The sequence below is a fragment of the Dasypus novemcinctus genome, chromosome 27, assembly GCF_030445035.2.
Source record: "Dasypus novemcinctus isolate mDasNov1 chromosome 27, mDasNov1.1.hap2, whole genome shotgun sequence".
NCBI lineage: Eukaryota > Metazoa > Chordata > Mammalia > Cingulata > Dasypodidae > Dasypus > Dasypus novemcinctus.
In genome coordinates, this window is record NC_080699.1 from 24,130,791 (window position 1) to 24,146,895 (window position 16,105).

Here is a 16,105-nt window from a genome sequence, read left to right on the forward strand (position 1 = left end):
GAACCTCTTCTGGGACTCAGGGCTGGGATCAGATGAGATTCCCTGTTATGTCCACATCCCACAGCCTGCTGGAAGGAGCTGAGCCGTGGAGGGCCAAAGGCCAGGACTTGGCCTCACCTTTCTTGGAGGACTTATGAGACTAAGCCTCTTGCCTCGATGGTCCAGGGAGCTTAGCCCCAGGGCACGGTCCTGCCTGACCTCTGGACTGTCCCATTGTAAGACTGGTATGGCATTTGTTTCCTGCAGTGGGGGAAGTTTTTCCAAGGGCCAGGAAGCATGGGTCAGTGCAGAGGAGGTGGGGAATGAGTGGCATGTGCCTCTCAGAGCCACCACCCACGTCGAGGAGCCATGGGGATGTCTTGGGTGACAGCTTGTCATGGCAGGAGAGAGACTCCCAGAAACCATCCACTTGGAAGGGGGGTGGGTCAGGTGTGGGGGGCCTCCTGCCACGATCATGTAACACCCCCGAGGGGTGTGCCCAGCCGCCTCTGGGGAGTTGTCCCACCCTGCACCTCCTACACCGGGGGTGGAGAATGGAAAGATGCACAGAGCCAGGGGGTGGGCCCTATGTGGTCACGGCTTGGAGGACTCACCTGACTGCAGAGCAGTATTGTGAGCTTTGCAGGCAAGAGCGTTAACCCCTGGAGCCAAAGTCCAGCTCCGTCACTTTGCAGCTCAGGGAAGCTATTTCACTTCTCTTGGTCTATGTTTCTTCCAGTGCCCACTTTACAGTGTTGTCGTGCTTGCAGGAGATAATACACATCTGGAGTTGCGCACAGCATCTGGCCCAGAGCAAACATTTGGCAAGGGCTGGCTATCACCATCATCATCACTAGAAGCTCTCCACAATCACCTCCCTACATCCTTTCCAATTGCCTCAGGACACTGGCAAAGCAATTATGGGAACCAGTGGCCCTTGGGACTCTAGCCAGGCCCCGGAGGCACCTGGCTCCTTCTCCAGAAAGCCTTCATCTGCCCCCACCCCCAACAAATTCAAGTCACCCTCCCTTCCTTCCCTAGGGAAGTCCCATAGAAATTCAGCCGTCAACAGAATTGACAAAGCCAGAACGTGTGGCTGGTACAAAGTCACCAACAGCCACCCCCCTAAACACACACACACACAGCTCCCTAGAGACCCTGCACCAGTCTGGGAAGGCCCACCACCCTCTTTCCATGAGTTTCGTAGCATCTATAGGTGATGTTCTGGGCCAAAGGAACGTGTTTTTCTTTCCTCTGCAGATCTTGCTTTTTCTCTACCCTATTTGCCCACGGCCACCAAGTCCCCAGCACACACACCCCCACCCCTGCCTATCAGCATATGCCCCAGGAAGCCTGAGAGAGGAGAGCAAGGGTCTGGTTTCTAGGACCAAGAAGGGGAAATGGCCGTGCTCTCAGTCCCGGAGCTCCTGAGCAGATGACCAGCCTCCCCTGGTGGGCAGGGATGGCCAGTTGTCCTCCAAAACGGGTTCTCTTCCTTGTACGGTGTAGTTTTCAGGGGAACCGGCCCAGGACCACATTTCCTGGCCCCACTTCCTCTAGGTGGCGCCATGTGCTAGTTTTCATCTATAATATGTGAGCGGAAATGATGTGGACTTCCCGACCAGAGCTCCTAAGACGTGGGTGGGCCTCCTGTCTGTTTCCTTCTCTCCTTGCCCTGGCTGGAAGCAGATGACAAGTCACAAGACGGAGAGAGCCTCAGTCCCTAAGAAATCATTTGGAAGAAAGTCTTCTGCTGATCAGAGCTTCTCGTAGGACTACTATGTAAAGGAGAATTAAAATTCTAATGAGTTAAGCCACTGAAATTGTAGCTTTTAGTTAAATTGTGGGGTGTATTTATTACTGCAGTTAAGTGTTGTCCCAACTACTAACACAGTAAACTCCGCCCCTGCCCCCTGCCGAGGAAGGCCTGCCCTTGGCATTGTTGGAGAGACTAAAGCAGACACACTCAGGGTATCCGAAGGCTGGACACTGGGGGCAAGCCTGGAGAACTCTGTGCTTGCGGCCAGGGCATGAGCACGTTGGGGGGCTGCTAGGCTGAACCCAGGGCCGAGGTCCACACAGTCAGTGCAAGTAAAGCACGTGCAGAGCAAGGATGCGGCTCCTTCGGAAGAGACAGGCTGGACCAACCACCCACTTCTCCTGGAAACAGCTGAGTCAGCCCTGGGGCTTCCTTGGAACCAAGTCTCTTGCTGAGCTAGCAAAGGCTGAGAAAGAGGAGAGAGGGAGAAGGTCAGGCACTGGAGGGCCCTTCCCCGCCCCTCGTCTGCTTCCTGAAGCCTCTTCTCTTCTGGAAGACTCCTTTTGAGCCCCACCTCCTCTCCAAGCCTTCCTTGTCCCCCTCTAGGGGCGGCTGGTGGCTTTTCATCCGTGTGCCAAGCAGTGCTCACACTCAGTCCAACCTCCAGCACGCCCGGTCACGACTGTCTGCTGGCTTGCCTGGCCCTACACTTGGCCATGAGTTCCTCGAGAACAAGATTTTAGTCCCCCCGCCCACACCCCCGGCCCTACCCCACATACCCAGAGCAGGCCCAGAGAGGCTGGTGAGTGAACAAATACACCAACACGAGCTTAGGTGAGCAGAACCCAAAACGGAGGAGCCAAAACCAGGAAAGCAAACTGAGGACTTGTGGGCGTCTGGGGGAGCATCTTGACTTCCTCCCAAGGGTACCAGTAAAACATCCCAGGGCAAACGCTGTAGGTCGCACAACTTTTATTGCTGAAGACCGTTGCTGGGGGCTGTGGTGAACAGGAATTTCACGGCCCCTGAGCCTTGCTAACATTTCCCCATGTGACCGGCCCTGGCCAGCTCTGTCCAGCTCCTGGCCAACCCCGGCAGGGCCTCGGGGACAGCCTCTCCCAGCAGCTGCCTGCAGCTGGGCTGGCCCGAGGTGGATCTGCTCGGGGCCTGGTGTGGGGACAGAGCACCCGAAAGGGCCCAGTCAAGCCCAGGGAAGGTCAGGAGAGCAGGACTGGGGCAGCGACGGGCGCCCCAGGCAGGGCCACCTCGGATACTCAAGAGGGGGCTGCGTGGAGGGCATGCACAGCTTTTCTCCATGGAAGTTTCTGTGTCAGCGCTTTGCTTAAGAAACAACCAAGAAACTGAAAGGTGGAGGAAGCCGAGAGGGAAAGCCGAGGTCCCAGGAGCCAGGAAAATGCCCGGGGTCTGGGGCGTGCCTGCACACCTGGGTTTCCCACGGCTCCTGGGAGCCCGGGTGGAGCAGCGCCCACTTCCTCACCCCTGCTCCAGCCCTCGGGTGCGGTGCGGCGGCAGCGTGCGGCTCCCCTGGCACCGGATTCGCCTGCCAGCCCAAATGGGGACTTGCCTCCCTGAGGACCTCACAGGGGACCCAGGGCCTGAACTGACTTGGGAAATGCCTAGTCCCTCCTGCCCAGAGTCAGGGGCAGTCCTCAAGACTCCGGAACAGCATCAGCTCCCCTCAGTGGCACCCCTGGAGTTCTCCCAAGGCTCCTGGGATTTGGGGAAGATCTTTAAAAATACATCTCTTTCCATTTCTTCATATAAAAAAATAAAATACATTCCGACCCCCCAGCTTGTGGTCAAACAAGTACCCTATTCACAGCTGCCAGCGGGGCCAGCCGCAGCACAGCCCCTCTCCAGCCAGCCGTGGCGCCAGCGGGGGCTCAGAGGGTGCAGGGTGCTTTGATTCCCATGGGAGCCCCTTCCCACTAAGGTCCGTCCAGGCACCGGGAAACTGGTTCTTCACCAAAACCACTCGTGACCCTCTGCTGCGGGGCCGGCGGCCCATTCTGAGCCGGTCTCCAGGCCACAATGCGAAGAGCAAGATCCGCAGCGTCAGCTTCCAGGCCCTTCCTGGGCTCCGCCTCCTCCATCGTCCACAGACGCCCCTGGTGGGACATCCACAGCGCCCAAGTGGCTACCTCCAGCTGATCCCCAGACTGGCGTTTCAAGAAGAGCTGCTCTCTTGGTCGCTGAAGGACTCAGGAGAGCAAACACGCATGCACGCACGTACACACACACACACACACACTCAGGGGCAGCAGGCGGCGAGGAGCCAGCAGCAGGGGTGCGTGGGGGCCTGCACCCCGAGGATGCTGCCCACGGCCCCATCTTTACAGTCGTCGCAGCAGCCAGGGCTGTGAGATGGCGCAGGGCAGGGCTCAGGACTTCCGGAAGCGCACCTCACTCTGAGGAAGAGGAGAGGGGAGCAGGGTCAGGCTGGGCCAGGCGGGGAGCGTGGAAGTCAGCCCGCGGGCAGGTTCCGGGAGTCCCACTGATTCCTGGGGCGACCTTCCCCACCCGCCCCCCCTCTGGCCTGGCCGCTGTCCCACCCTTGACCCTGGCCGGGGAGGGCGGGCCGGGCACTTGTTTTCCAGCTGGAGGCAGCAGGCCCAGGGGAGGGACGGCCGGCCTGGGATCTTGGACATTCGGGAGCGGAGCCCCTGTCTCTCCCAGCGGACGAATGTCCTGCCAAGGATGGGGGCCTCCCGCCACACCCCACCCTCAATGGTGACCTCACAGCTGGGCCATCACAGGGGACACTGGGGCCGAGCTCTGCTCCGAGGGAGGCCAATGAGGGACAGAAGCTTGGGAGCTGGACGGCCCCAGGCCCAGGACAGACTCCCTGCCTGTCCTGGCCGGCACCCTCTGGCACCCCCGAAGTCCAGGAGCTGGGGGGACCTCTGCTGAGGCCCCGGGGAGAGGCTGGCCCCAGGCCCCTCGCAGGGACCCCGCCTCAGGGAGTTCCCAGCCTGCTCGGTGGGCGCGTCTGGGGCTCTCACCTCCATTTTGCTGTAAATCCAGGGCAGGACTTCTGTCACCTTGGTGTACACCCCGGGCTTGTTCCTCTGGCCACAGCCTGTGCCCCAGCTGGTGACACCGGTCAGGTACCAGTGGCCGTTCTGCTCACACACAAGCGGCCCCCCGCTGTCTCCCTGTAGGCGAGGGGGAGCCCATCAGCAGGGCGGGTGACATGGGCCTGGGGGGGCGTGGGGGCCACCCGCCCTCTCTGCAACCCCAACACCCCGCCCTGCCCAGAAGCGGCCTCACCTGGCAGGAGTCTCTGCCGCCCTGGAGGTCCCCCGCACACATCATCCGGGGGGTGAGGTAACTGTCGTAGACCAGGTAGTCGTTGCACTTCTTGAAGTCGATGAGGCGGACCTGCACCTCCCGGAGAAAAGGCGACGTCTTCTCTTCAGGGGCGCGGGGGTAGAGGAAGGGGAGGTGAGAAGAGCGTGAGGCTCCAGGCAGCCCCCCAGCCGCCCGCCCCAGGAGCCGGGCTCCTGCCACCGGGATTGGAGGGCATCACGCCCAAACCCGGCCCCATGACATACGGGCATGTGCCCCTCGCACCCAACACAAACTCACGACACATACAATACACGCACATGCCCCGACAACTCGCAGGCCTGGCGGGCACCTTGCGCTCTGCACAGCGCTTTCCTAGGTACGAATGATTTACCAAATATTCTGCCTCGTTAGTTTGCGGCAACCATGTGCCCTAAGAAGGGAGTTATTATTAACCGGTTTGCAGACGAGGGCTAAGGCTGAAGGAGAGACTTGTCCCTGTCACTGTGCAAGTCAGTGTGGGGCCAAGATCAGAAAGGGGCGCCTCCCAGACACGTGCTCACCCTCCTCGCTGAGCACAGCAGCCTGGAAAGAGCAGCTAAGCCAGCCAGGCCACCTCGTTCTCCTGCTGAATGAGCTCAGAGGACAGCGACAACCAAAGACAAGGCCATCCTGTGACCGTGATGAAGCCAGGCAGGAAAGATCACCGTGCAAACCACAAAAATACCAAACACCCCCCTCTCCTGGCCAATATGAGTGACTGCTGCTTTTTTACCAAAGGCAGCTTCAGCCTTGGCCTAGTCTTCCCTCCTTCTAGATAAGACTATTAAGACTTAAACATATATTGCCGGGACAGATGCAGGACATTGTATATCCCGCCGTAACCCACTGAATGGACTGGGGGAGAGCGTGAACTACAATGTAAACTGTAATCCATGCGGTGCAGCAGCCCTCCAAATGAATTCACCAAATGCAGTGAATGTGCCACAAAGATGAAAGAGGTTGTTGATGTGGGAGGAGTGGGGTGGGGTGTGGGGTATATGGGAACCTCTTATATTTTTTAATGTAACATTTTTTGTCATCTATGTATTTTTTTAAAAGACAATTAAAAGTCATTTTTTAAATGGTAAAAAAACAAAACAAAACTCAATCATAGAGTTACCCCTGCTTCCTGACAGCAGACAGTCCAGAGGAGAGCCCCACTTCCCTGAATCCTCTCCCAAATGACACACATCCTAAGAGAAGTCCTTTCTAACACCTTTATTGAGCTGCTTCCCTTGGTTCTCCTTGGTGTGTGTTCTCCCTCACTGCGGTGAGAGTAAACCCAGCTGGTCCACAGCAGGTGCTTCCTGTGGTCCCGGCTGGAGGGCACTGCCACACCTCTGCCTTGCCACGTGCACAGGTGTCTGTACACAAACACCCACTCACCCAGGTCCGTGGATCCATATTCTCAGGCCCTTTTACCGAGGCCCTCATCACCGCTCCCTCATATACTCCGTACATCCACACGCGTCTATGCACAGGCAGGCGTGCGCTCCTGCACACACGCACACCCTAGCGTCTCTGCCCCTCACCATCTGTCTCCTTGGTCTTGCCGAAGCCTGTGATCCAGCAGGTTTCGTTGAGGCTGAAGGTCTGGCCATGCATGGGAAGGCAGACAGGGTGGATGTGGGCTGCAACAAGACCTCAGGACATCAGTGAAGAGCAAGGCTGGAGCTCTGGCGGGTGGGGGTGCAGGAGCAGGAGTACCGATGCCCTGGGAACCCCCTCCTCACCCCCAGAGTGGTTCTGAAACCTCCAGGGTCATGGTACTGACCAGGCAAGAAGCTCAATCGTTTTATCTTGTGCCCATAATCTCCAAGATGCTGCCAGAGTTCTCAGAGCCACTCTGTTCATGCGGGCAGGTGCATATGCCTTGCCAAGCCGGTACTAAGTGACTTAAAGGTCTTCCCACCAAGAGCGACTCCCCTGGTTGAGCCCTTCACGTGCCTTTCCATCAGAGCAAGGGGCAGCAGCAGGCTAAATCGCAGATATCCTGGCCGTGGCATCTCGGCGGTGTGTCCAGCCTGGTCTGGGACAGCACTCGCTGGCTGGCCAGGGCTCAGGGCACCCCCTCCAAATGATCACCTGGCCCATGGTGCTACAACCTCTCCAAGCAGGAAGAGCACAGACCTTCAGGTAGCTGCTACCTTGCTGCCACACTCAGGACGCCTGAGAAGGAGCTGTAGAGTATTACTTTGTTAGCTCCCAAGCTCCCTCTGAGGACATTTGGCCACTGAATTTCAATTCACAGGAAGAAAAAATTAGTCAATAAGCAGAAAGCTTGCAGTGCTCTTGGTTGGTACGTTCACTGCAGCATCCTGCCCCTAAAAGAGTTCTTGGGAAGCAGATTTGGCTCAACAGATAGAGCATCCGCCTACCACATGGGAGGTCCAGGGTTCAAACCCAGGGCCTCCTGACCCAGGTGGTGAGCTGGCCCACGTGCAGTGCTGATGCACGCAAGGAGTGCCCTGCCACGCAGGCGTGTCTCCCGCATAGGGGAGCCCCACGCACAAGGAGTGTGCCCCATAAGGAGAGCCACCCAGGGCGAAAAAAGTGCAGCCTGCCCAGGAGTGGCGTTGCACACAAGGAGAGCTGACACAGCAAGATGACGCAACAAAATGAGACACAGATTGCTGGTGCCGCTGACAAGAATGCAAGCGGACACAGAACACACAGCGAATGGACACAGAGAGCAGACAATGGGGGAGGAGGGGGGAGGAGGGGCAGGAGGGGGAGAGGAGGGGGGAAAGGGGAGAGAAATAAATAATAAATCTTTAAAAAAATAAATAAAAGTGTTCCTGATAGATATGAAAGTGCTTAATAATCATTTTCTGAGTGAATGAATGAAAGTTAAATTCTTCTCTCAAAAAATGGGCTTTAAGCTTTGGTGCCTACCCCATTTTATCTGCTGGAGAGGAAATAAAAAAATAAATGAAGGGGGAGCATTAATCTTCAACAGAAAATGCCAAGCATGATTTATTAAACTATCTTATGCCCACTTTTTGGGGATGCAGAGTCTTGAAAACATGTAATACTGTTATATATTCCACTAATAAAATTGTTCTTCGTTTTTTATGAGGGAATTAAATTTATTAATGAGTTTTCACAATTGTGTTCAGAAATCACCTTGCTTTAAGTTACACCCTGCAGAGTGAATTTAGGAAAACCCGCCCTGATTTCTAAACCAAAAATCAACACTCCAGGCTGCAGACGTCGCGGGGTCCAGGAAAACCTCAGCACAATTCTCAGACCAGTGGCCTGTCCCCAGCGCCGGGGCCTATCAGTGTCTGGGAGGGCCTGCCTAGTCTGAAAGGTTTATTCAGTATTATAACAGCTTTTATTCTGGAATTCCAAACAGTATTCCAGGGGAGGAGGGTGGGATGTGAAAGCTGACTGCTCAGCCAAGTGGAATCCGGCTTGTCCCTGTTCTAGTCCTGCAGACCGGCGACCTCGCTGTCCCACGCTAGCAGTGTACGAGGGGCAGGGCAGGGGGCGGCGGGACGCCCCTCGCAGCCCCAGGCTTCCCAGCCGGGGCGGGGACGAGAGGCCGGGCCTCCGGCAGGGGGCGTGCCTGCTGGGGGTGTGGCCCAATCTAACCCCGCCCACCCAACCGCGCCCGAGATTCCTCCTCCCCACGTGGTTCTGATGACCTAATGCCCTGGCTCAGGAAGCCGCCCCCGCAGTTAGGGTGCCGGGAAGCTCCCGCTCGCAGCCTCTGAGCGTGAGAACAGCTGGATTAACCAGAGTCCTCCAAGACTTCCGGAAATCCCAGCCTTCGAGCCAAGCACCGCTCCTGCCTTTCCCTCCGGGCCCGCGGGGTTCCTGCCGGAGGATGTTCAACCCTTCTTCAGGGTCCCTCTTGCTCCCCATCACCCGACTTTGCCAGTCCTTCCGGGACCCACCCTAGCCGTCCTTCCCCTAGCCTGCCAAACCTGATTAGCCATCCCCACTCTGCCACCGTGGCTCCCCCAGCATCGCTGTCCTCTACCGTACGTAAACGTCTCTTTTTGGGGGTGGCTCCTATTTTGTTCTATTTGCCAATGCACCTGCTGAGCCCACCACACAGTAGAAACACAGTAAATATACAAGTGAATAAATGAGTGCGTGGATGGATGGAACCTTCTTCCATATCCCCAGCCCATGGCGATCTCCTGAGAACTTAGCATTGTCTCCCTCTAGCCTCATTGGGTGGTTCGCCCCAGTCTCCTGGCAATCAGCTGCCCCAATGTGCATTCATCTCAAGTGCAGTGTAAGCAACTTGCCAGCCGAGCGGGAAGAACACTGCTTGGGAGTCAGATCAATCTAGAGTTGCCACTTATTACTCGGTTGCCTCAGGTAATTCTCTCTCTACGCTTCCATTTCCTCATATGGAAAATGAAGCCCGTATGTAATAACCAGCTCCACAGAGCTGATCTGCAAGAGCAAATGAAATCAGGAAAATAAAATGCTTACCATTAAAATGTAGGCATTTCCTGCCCCTGTTAATTAATTCAGTCTGTTTCTCTGGGTTGAGAATAGTACCCTAGCCTTGGCTCTGCTACCAATTTGCTATGTGTCATTTGGGGCAAACTTATTTCCACTTCTGGGCCTCGGTTTCCCCAACTGCCAAGAGGAAGGCTGGGCTTAAATGAACTTTAAGAACTTTGATTTCTGCCATCTGATTTCTGGGCTCTGGGACTGCAAGACGAGTCAGCAGGTGCTACCAAGTACGGGCAACCAGAGGGCAGCCGAGGGAGTCGGGTGGGGCACAGGGGGTGCGGATTCACTCACCCGACAGGGTCAGGGGCTTGGAGAGCCGCATGAGGGCAATGTCATAGTCATCTTGCTCGTCCGTGTAGTTGCCATTGATGATGATCTGGGAGATGGAGGCTGCCTCGGGCAGCTGGTGCAGGTTGTTGGTGCCTGCATAGACTTTCCAGCCCTCCAGGATCTTCTCCTGGGTCCTGAAAGAGCCACAAGAGGTCATGGTCACCAGTGACCTAACTGGCAGAGTCCACTGGCGGCATCTGCTATACACAGGCAACCGCAGCCAGGGCCACAGCCCAGAGGCAGGGGCATGGATGACATGACCTCTGGCCCAGGAGTCCAGAACCATCCCCCACCCCCTCAAAAACATTCTAAACTGGCCGCTCTACACCCCACAAAAATAAAGGCAGGCACTGAGACCCCTGTGCAGCATTCACCCCACTATCTCATCTTCACCTCTCTACCCACAAGGATCAAACAAGGTGGGCAGGGCAGATGGCCGTATTATTCTCACTAGAAACACGAATTTAGACAGGAGAGAGCCATTTGCTGAAGACTCATTACTAGGGAAGCCAGCACCCCTAAGCCTTGCCCAGAGTCCTTTCCCTGAGCTGTGTCCTTTGCCCTCCTAAGGGTCACGCTTGTTGGTGACTGTGAAAAACCGACAGCTTTGCTCTTCTGCATTCCCTCGATCCTGGCCCAGCGTTCTTGTTTCCTGGGGCTCCTCTCCCGTAAGTTCTGTTGCAGGATATGGCAACAACCCAAAGGCCCTTTCTTTCACCCTGTTCTTTGGGGCAGCCTCCCAAGTCCTTCCTTCTTGTTTACGTGGCTCTCTCTGGCATTCTCTCATCCTTGGGCCAAGTTCAGAACAAGTACCCCCAACTCACACCCCCAGGATCAACCGCCATCTGTGAATCATACCCCTTGAGTGATTGCCCAAGCCACACCCCCACCTCCTGGCCAGTGGGGGCCAGGCTCACACCCCAAGCTCTCCACGGAGCAGTCGGTCTGCTCCCAGCCCCTCCTGGCCATCCCTGGTCCAGGCCTGGCTCGCCCCTCAGGCACTTACACAAAGAAGCAGTGGGCAGCGGTGAGCACCCACTGGGCGTCAATCAGCGTGCCCCCACAAATGTGGGTCGTGCCATAGTGGAGACTAACTTGCCAGGGCCACTTGTTCTCCGGGGACAGCATTCCACCCACGATCCGGCCAGTCATCGCCCTCAGCCCACAATCTGGGGGGTGGGGGGGAGCAGAAGAAACAAACCTTGAACCTGCTTCTCTCAGCGCCTCTGCGCCACTCCCCTGTCCTGTCCTGAAGGGCACCCACCCGCGGAGGCTGCTTTGCTCACTTAATCTGATGCAGCTGCACTGCCGTTGCCTGCCAAAGCCAAGCTGACACATCATGGGTTAGTTTTCCAGGGTCATCAGCGGGAATTTTGACTCTAGGCAGGCTCCTCTTTCCTCCCACTCATTTGTTCTTCCATCAATTCAACAAATATTTACTAAGCATCAGAGGCTTTAGATATGGTGCTAGGAATTGGGGTTACAATGATGGAAGTTGGAAACAACGCAAGAGTCCATCAACAAATGAATGGATAAACTGAAGGGGTACATACATACATGGAATATTATCACCATAAAAAGGAATTAAGTTCTGATCCATGCTACAACATGGATGGACCTTGAAAACATTATGCTCAGTGAAATAAGCCAGATGTGTAAGGACAGATATTGTGTGACTCCACTTACATGAAATATCTAGAACAACCAAATTCATTGAGACAGAAAGTAGATTAGGGGTGACCGACCAGGGGCTGGGGGAAAAGAAGGAATGGAGAGGTGTGGTTTAATAGGCAGAGAGTTTCTGTTTGGGGTGATGAAACCGTTTTGGAAATGGCTGGTGGTAATGGTAGCATAACCTTGTAAATGTAATTAATGCCACTGAATTGTACTCTTAAAAATGGTTAAAATGGCAAGTTTTATGTTATATATACATAATAAAATTTTTTTTAAACTATAAATACACTTCCATAGTTCCCAGGTTGGGGTTGTGTTAAGATGGTTCCCAGTGGATGGTTTACGGCTGCTGGGAACCCTTCACCCCCAGGGAATATTTGCAGTCATGTTCTGGGGTGCCTTCTCCGGTGGTCACGGGTGAGGAGGCAGCCCTTGGAGTTTGTTCAGACGTGCTTCCTTTTCTCTTAGAATGGGGGAGAGTGAGGACGTGGCAGTGGGCTGAGGGGGTGGGCACTCCATCCCATTCAGTGGCTAGCACCCTAGTAATTGCTGAGAACCAAGCACTCAGGAATGCTTAACAGCAAGGGTGCAGGGGTCAGGGCCAAGGTCAAATACCAGCTCCTCGCCTACTAGCTCCTCACCTACTACTTGACCTTCAGCAAGTTCAGCAGTTCAGTTCTCCTTATCTGTAAGTGGACAGTAATGACCCTGCCTCGTAGTGTTGTTGGGAATTCAGGGCCTTCATGTTTTAAGGAGATGGGCACAATGTTTTGCACATAGAACAGGCTCAATAAATGTGGCTTCTAGACACAGAGCTCAATGTAGCTCCATGGCTGTTGATACAGGAGCTTCAGGCTGGCCCAGAACCTGCCTTCCCAGTCCCCCGTCCCCTGCTCAGAATCCAGGAAACTCCAGTGGCTTCTCTGGAACGAAGAAGGTTGCTGGGCTTAACTTCTACCATTAGGAGAGAAAGGGACATGCTACCAGGACCTTCCCAGTGCATAACAGGGACCCCAGAGAAGCCCCTCTGCCTGGCTGGGAACTCCAGAGCCAGCCATCTCCCCCAGAAGGACGCCCCCCTTCTCCCTGCTGACTCCCAGGCCACAGAGGATGATCCAAGAAAAAGAGCTTCTTCTTACGGGAACATTGGAGAGAGACATACTTCTGGGAGGGGCATTGAGACCTGCGGGAGGAGACACAAAGGTGGGAAGAGAGTGTACATAAGCCATCTCCTCCAGGAAGTCTTCCCCAATTGACTCCGACACAGCCCTTATTCCATTTCAGAAGAAGATGGAGAGTCTTACCTTTACCCTCCCAGTGGCTAGGTCCTATAGTGCTTTCTCCAGGCTCAGTGCAAACCATGCCCACTTTCTCCCCAGTTTTCTTACACATGATTCATGTCCCTTGAACCCATAATTGCTTTAGCCCAATAGCTTTCTACAACTAAACAGGTAGTGTGCAAAAACCACCCAGCACAAAGCAGCGCCCAGGATGCCGCTCATTGGCTTCCCTTTTCATCCCTCCACCTGGGGCCTTGTTTCTTCTCTCCCTTCCCCAGTGTACTTGGTGCAAAAACCACACACACACCCCCCAGACCCCCACAGTGGGTCCAGGGACAAGGGAGAGGCTGCAGCCCACAGATCACAGAAAGAGGGTGATTCTCCCAAACAGGCCCCCTGCTCCCGACACTCCCCCAGGGGCATTCTGAACCCCAGGGATGCTTCTCCCTCCCCACCCCGAACCCCCTCCCTGCAGGAGCTTTCAGTCCAAATGCCTGGCTGGCTGGTGGCCCCAAGGTTTATGGTTGTCCCTGATTCACTCTCATCCAAGTCGAGTGGTGGCAGCACCTAATCGCTAAGCCGTCTCTGCACCAAGTCCCAAGTAATAGCTTTCAAATCAGGAGCCGGTGGGGCCCTTGAGGATGGTTTCGAGGTGGCCCTGAACATTTGTGAGGCTGGGGCACAGAAGGCCAGAGGAGAGGGGGTCCCCCCCGCAGCCCCCTCTGGCCCCCTCGTTCCCCAGCTCGCCCACAGGCGGCCTGGCCTGCCCACCATACCTGTGGAGGCTCTCCTGGAGGGTGGAGTTGTATTCAGAGACGGAGAAGCTGCTGGCAAAGCCCCGGTGAGGCACCTTGCTTGTCCGGTAAGCACTGCAAGGAGGAGTGGGGAAGAAGAACGGCCCCTGGAGGCAGAGTCCGACCCGTCCCCCGTTAGAGTCCCCGCCACCCCCGTGGCGGCAGCTGGCCAGCTCTCCCGAGCAGCACACCAGGCCCCCCACCCACCCGCTCTGCCACTGCCTCCCCCCACACTAGCCCAGTGGTTCTCAAAGCACAGTCCCTGGCCTCACTTCGCTTGGGAATTTGTTAGAAATGTCACCTCTCAGGCCCTACCCTAGAAACTCTGGGGTGGAGCCCTGAAATTTGGGCTTTAACTGGCTCTCCAGGTCATTCTGATCCAGGGACCCCCGACAGCATCAGCATCCCCCCAGGCCTGCTGATTCAGAATCTGCATTTCAAAGATTCCCCAGGTTACTGTTTGCCCAGTAAAGTCTGAAATCCCTCGCACTAACCTACTGGGTCTCAGCGTGCCTAAGAATCACCTTGGGTCCTGATTCCGGAGACTCGGATTCAGTGGGTGACTGGTGTAGACGACGCATGGCCCACGCAGTGCGTGGACCCTGGGGTAGCCCTTGCAGCAGACCACACCCTTGACCGTGCTCTTCCTCCACCTACAGGGCTTCCCCCTCCATCCTCTGCTCTCGGGACAGGCTCCGTCACCAGTGGACGCACGCAGGGCAAGGGTGGGATGGATGGAAAACACCCGTAGCTCTTCACACATATCCTTATCGCTACACCACACGCCGTGTTGTAATTGTCCCACCCACACCACACTAGAGGTTCAAGGGGCAGGGATTTCCCCTTATTCCTCTGTGTCCCGGTGCCACATATGACCCGGCACATACTAAAAGCTCCGTGAATGCTCTCTGAACACATGACACCATCTCTGAAGGCCCGGGAGTTCGGACTTGCATAAAATCACGTAACTCGCCGATACGTGGCACGGCCAGGACCAGATGTCCGTGGTCCTCCGGCTGGCTCACCCTCACCCCCTTTCACGGATTTGGACTCTGAGGCCAAGGTTGGGAGCAGAGACCTGGTTCTAAGCCCCTGCTTTTCAGGTGCTTCTGCTGCAGAGGGCACAGTGAGAGCCTAAAGCCTTCTCCCCGCAACCTCACACGCAAGGTGGACTTGAACTCCGATCAGCTTGGAACTACAGCCCGAGAGGAAGGATGGAGATGACTGCCCCGCCTTCAGGTGAGAGACTCCCTCAAGGGCAAGGTCACCGTTCTCCCCCACCCCCTCTCCACCCGACCCTCCAGCAGGGGCTTCTTTGAAAGTGGCCATGGTGGCTGTTGGGGGTAGGGAGTAGGAGGAAGAGATGTGATGTGGGGGCGTTTTCAGGACTTGGAGTTGTCCTGGGTGGTGCTGCAGGAACAGTTACTCGACATTGTATGTCCTCCCATGGCGCACTGGGTGGACTGTGGGAGAGTGTGGGCGATGGTGTGGACCATTGACCATGAGGTGCAGCAGTGCTCAGAGATGTATTCACCAAGTGCAATAAATGTCTCATGATGATGGAGGAGGTTGTTGTTATGGGGGGAGGAGTGGGGTGAGGGGGTTGGGGGGTATATAGGGACCTCATGTTTTTTGAATGTAACATTAAAAAAATAGATAAAGACAAAAAATAAAATAAAACTTTCATAGCCAAAGATTCTAATGACTTCTCCCGGCCACCCCTGCCCCACCTCGTTTTCATTTGATCAGTTGCAGCCCAAGCTGCTCCTGCTACAGCTCAAGGCCCACAGAAGGACTTGGCAGACTTGAGCTTCTTATGTCCTGAGTGTAAGAGGACAAGACCTTCCCAGTGACCAACCCACCTCCAGGGCCACTGGGACCATTAAATGGGATAATGGGCACGAAGATACTTGGATGCAAAGAACTACACAGAAGTCTCATATTCTTACAGCTCCTCTGTAAATAATTACTGCGGCCTCATGGAAACAGCTTGCCCGAGGCTTGTTGGATCCCAGGGCCACTGCCTCTTTGCATAACTCGAGTGTCCTGAGCTAGTGACCTCTGCCCTAACCGCAAGGGCAGAGTGCCCCCTGCACAGAGCCTGAACCTCCCTGAGGCTGGGAGCTGGGGAGTGGGGGGCCCTTACCTCTCAAAGCCCAGTTGCTGGCAGGTCTTCTCTGAGTGGGAGTCACTCCAGCTGTCACTGCAGATGGGAAGCCACTGATGGGAAGATCCAGAGTAGACTTTCAGCAGAGACTTGTCCCAATCGAATCTCACTGCAGGACAGGAAAAGTGCAGAGCAGGTCCTCAGCACCCAGGAAGCTTCAAGCTCTTGACTCTGAGCACCCAGGAAGCTTCAAGCCCTTGAATCTGAGTAAGCCTCCAAGAAGCTCGCAGCCCCAGTCTATCCTGAGGCTCTTCACCGAGGCCTTGAGGATCGACCTTGGCAGTGACAGTCA

General features: G+C 55.7%; 1 protein-coding gene across 1 annotated transcript in view; it reads right to left on the minus strand.

Moving 5' to 3' along the window:
- Nucleotides 1-2,703: 2,703 nt before the first annotated feature.
- The window catches only part of TMPRSS13 (transmembrane serine protease 13), a 29,217-nt gene continuing 15,815 nt past the window's right edge, over nt 2,704-16,105 (minus strand). The window contains exons 5-13 of the mRNA XM_004452916.5: nt 15,793-15,922; nt 13,629-13,721; nt 12,712-12,755; nt 10,905-11,067; nt 9,860-10,032; nt 6,622-6,720; nt 5,030-5,172; nt 4,762-4,914; nt 2,704-4,167 (exon numbers count right to left, since the gene is read on the minus strand). Coding sequence (XP_004452973.1) covers nt 4,141-4,167; nt 4,762-4,914; nt 5,030-5,172; nt 6,622-6,720; nt 9,860-10,032; nt 10,905-11,067; nt 12,712-12,755; nt 13,629-13,721; nt 15,793-15,922 — 1,025 coding nt within the window. The 3' untranslated portion in view covers nt 2,704-4,140. The remainder of the gene's footprint in view (nt 4,168-4,761; nt 4,915-5,029; nt 5,173-6,621; nt 6,721-9,859; nt 10,033-10,904; nt 11,068-12,711; nt 12,756-13,628; nt 13,722-15,792; nt 15,923-16,105) is intronic.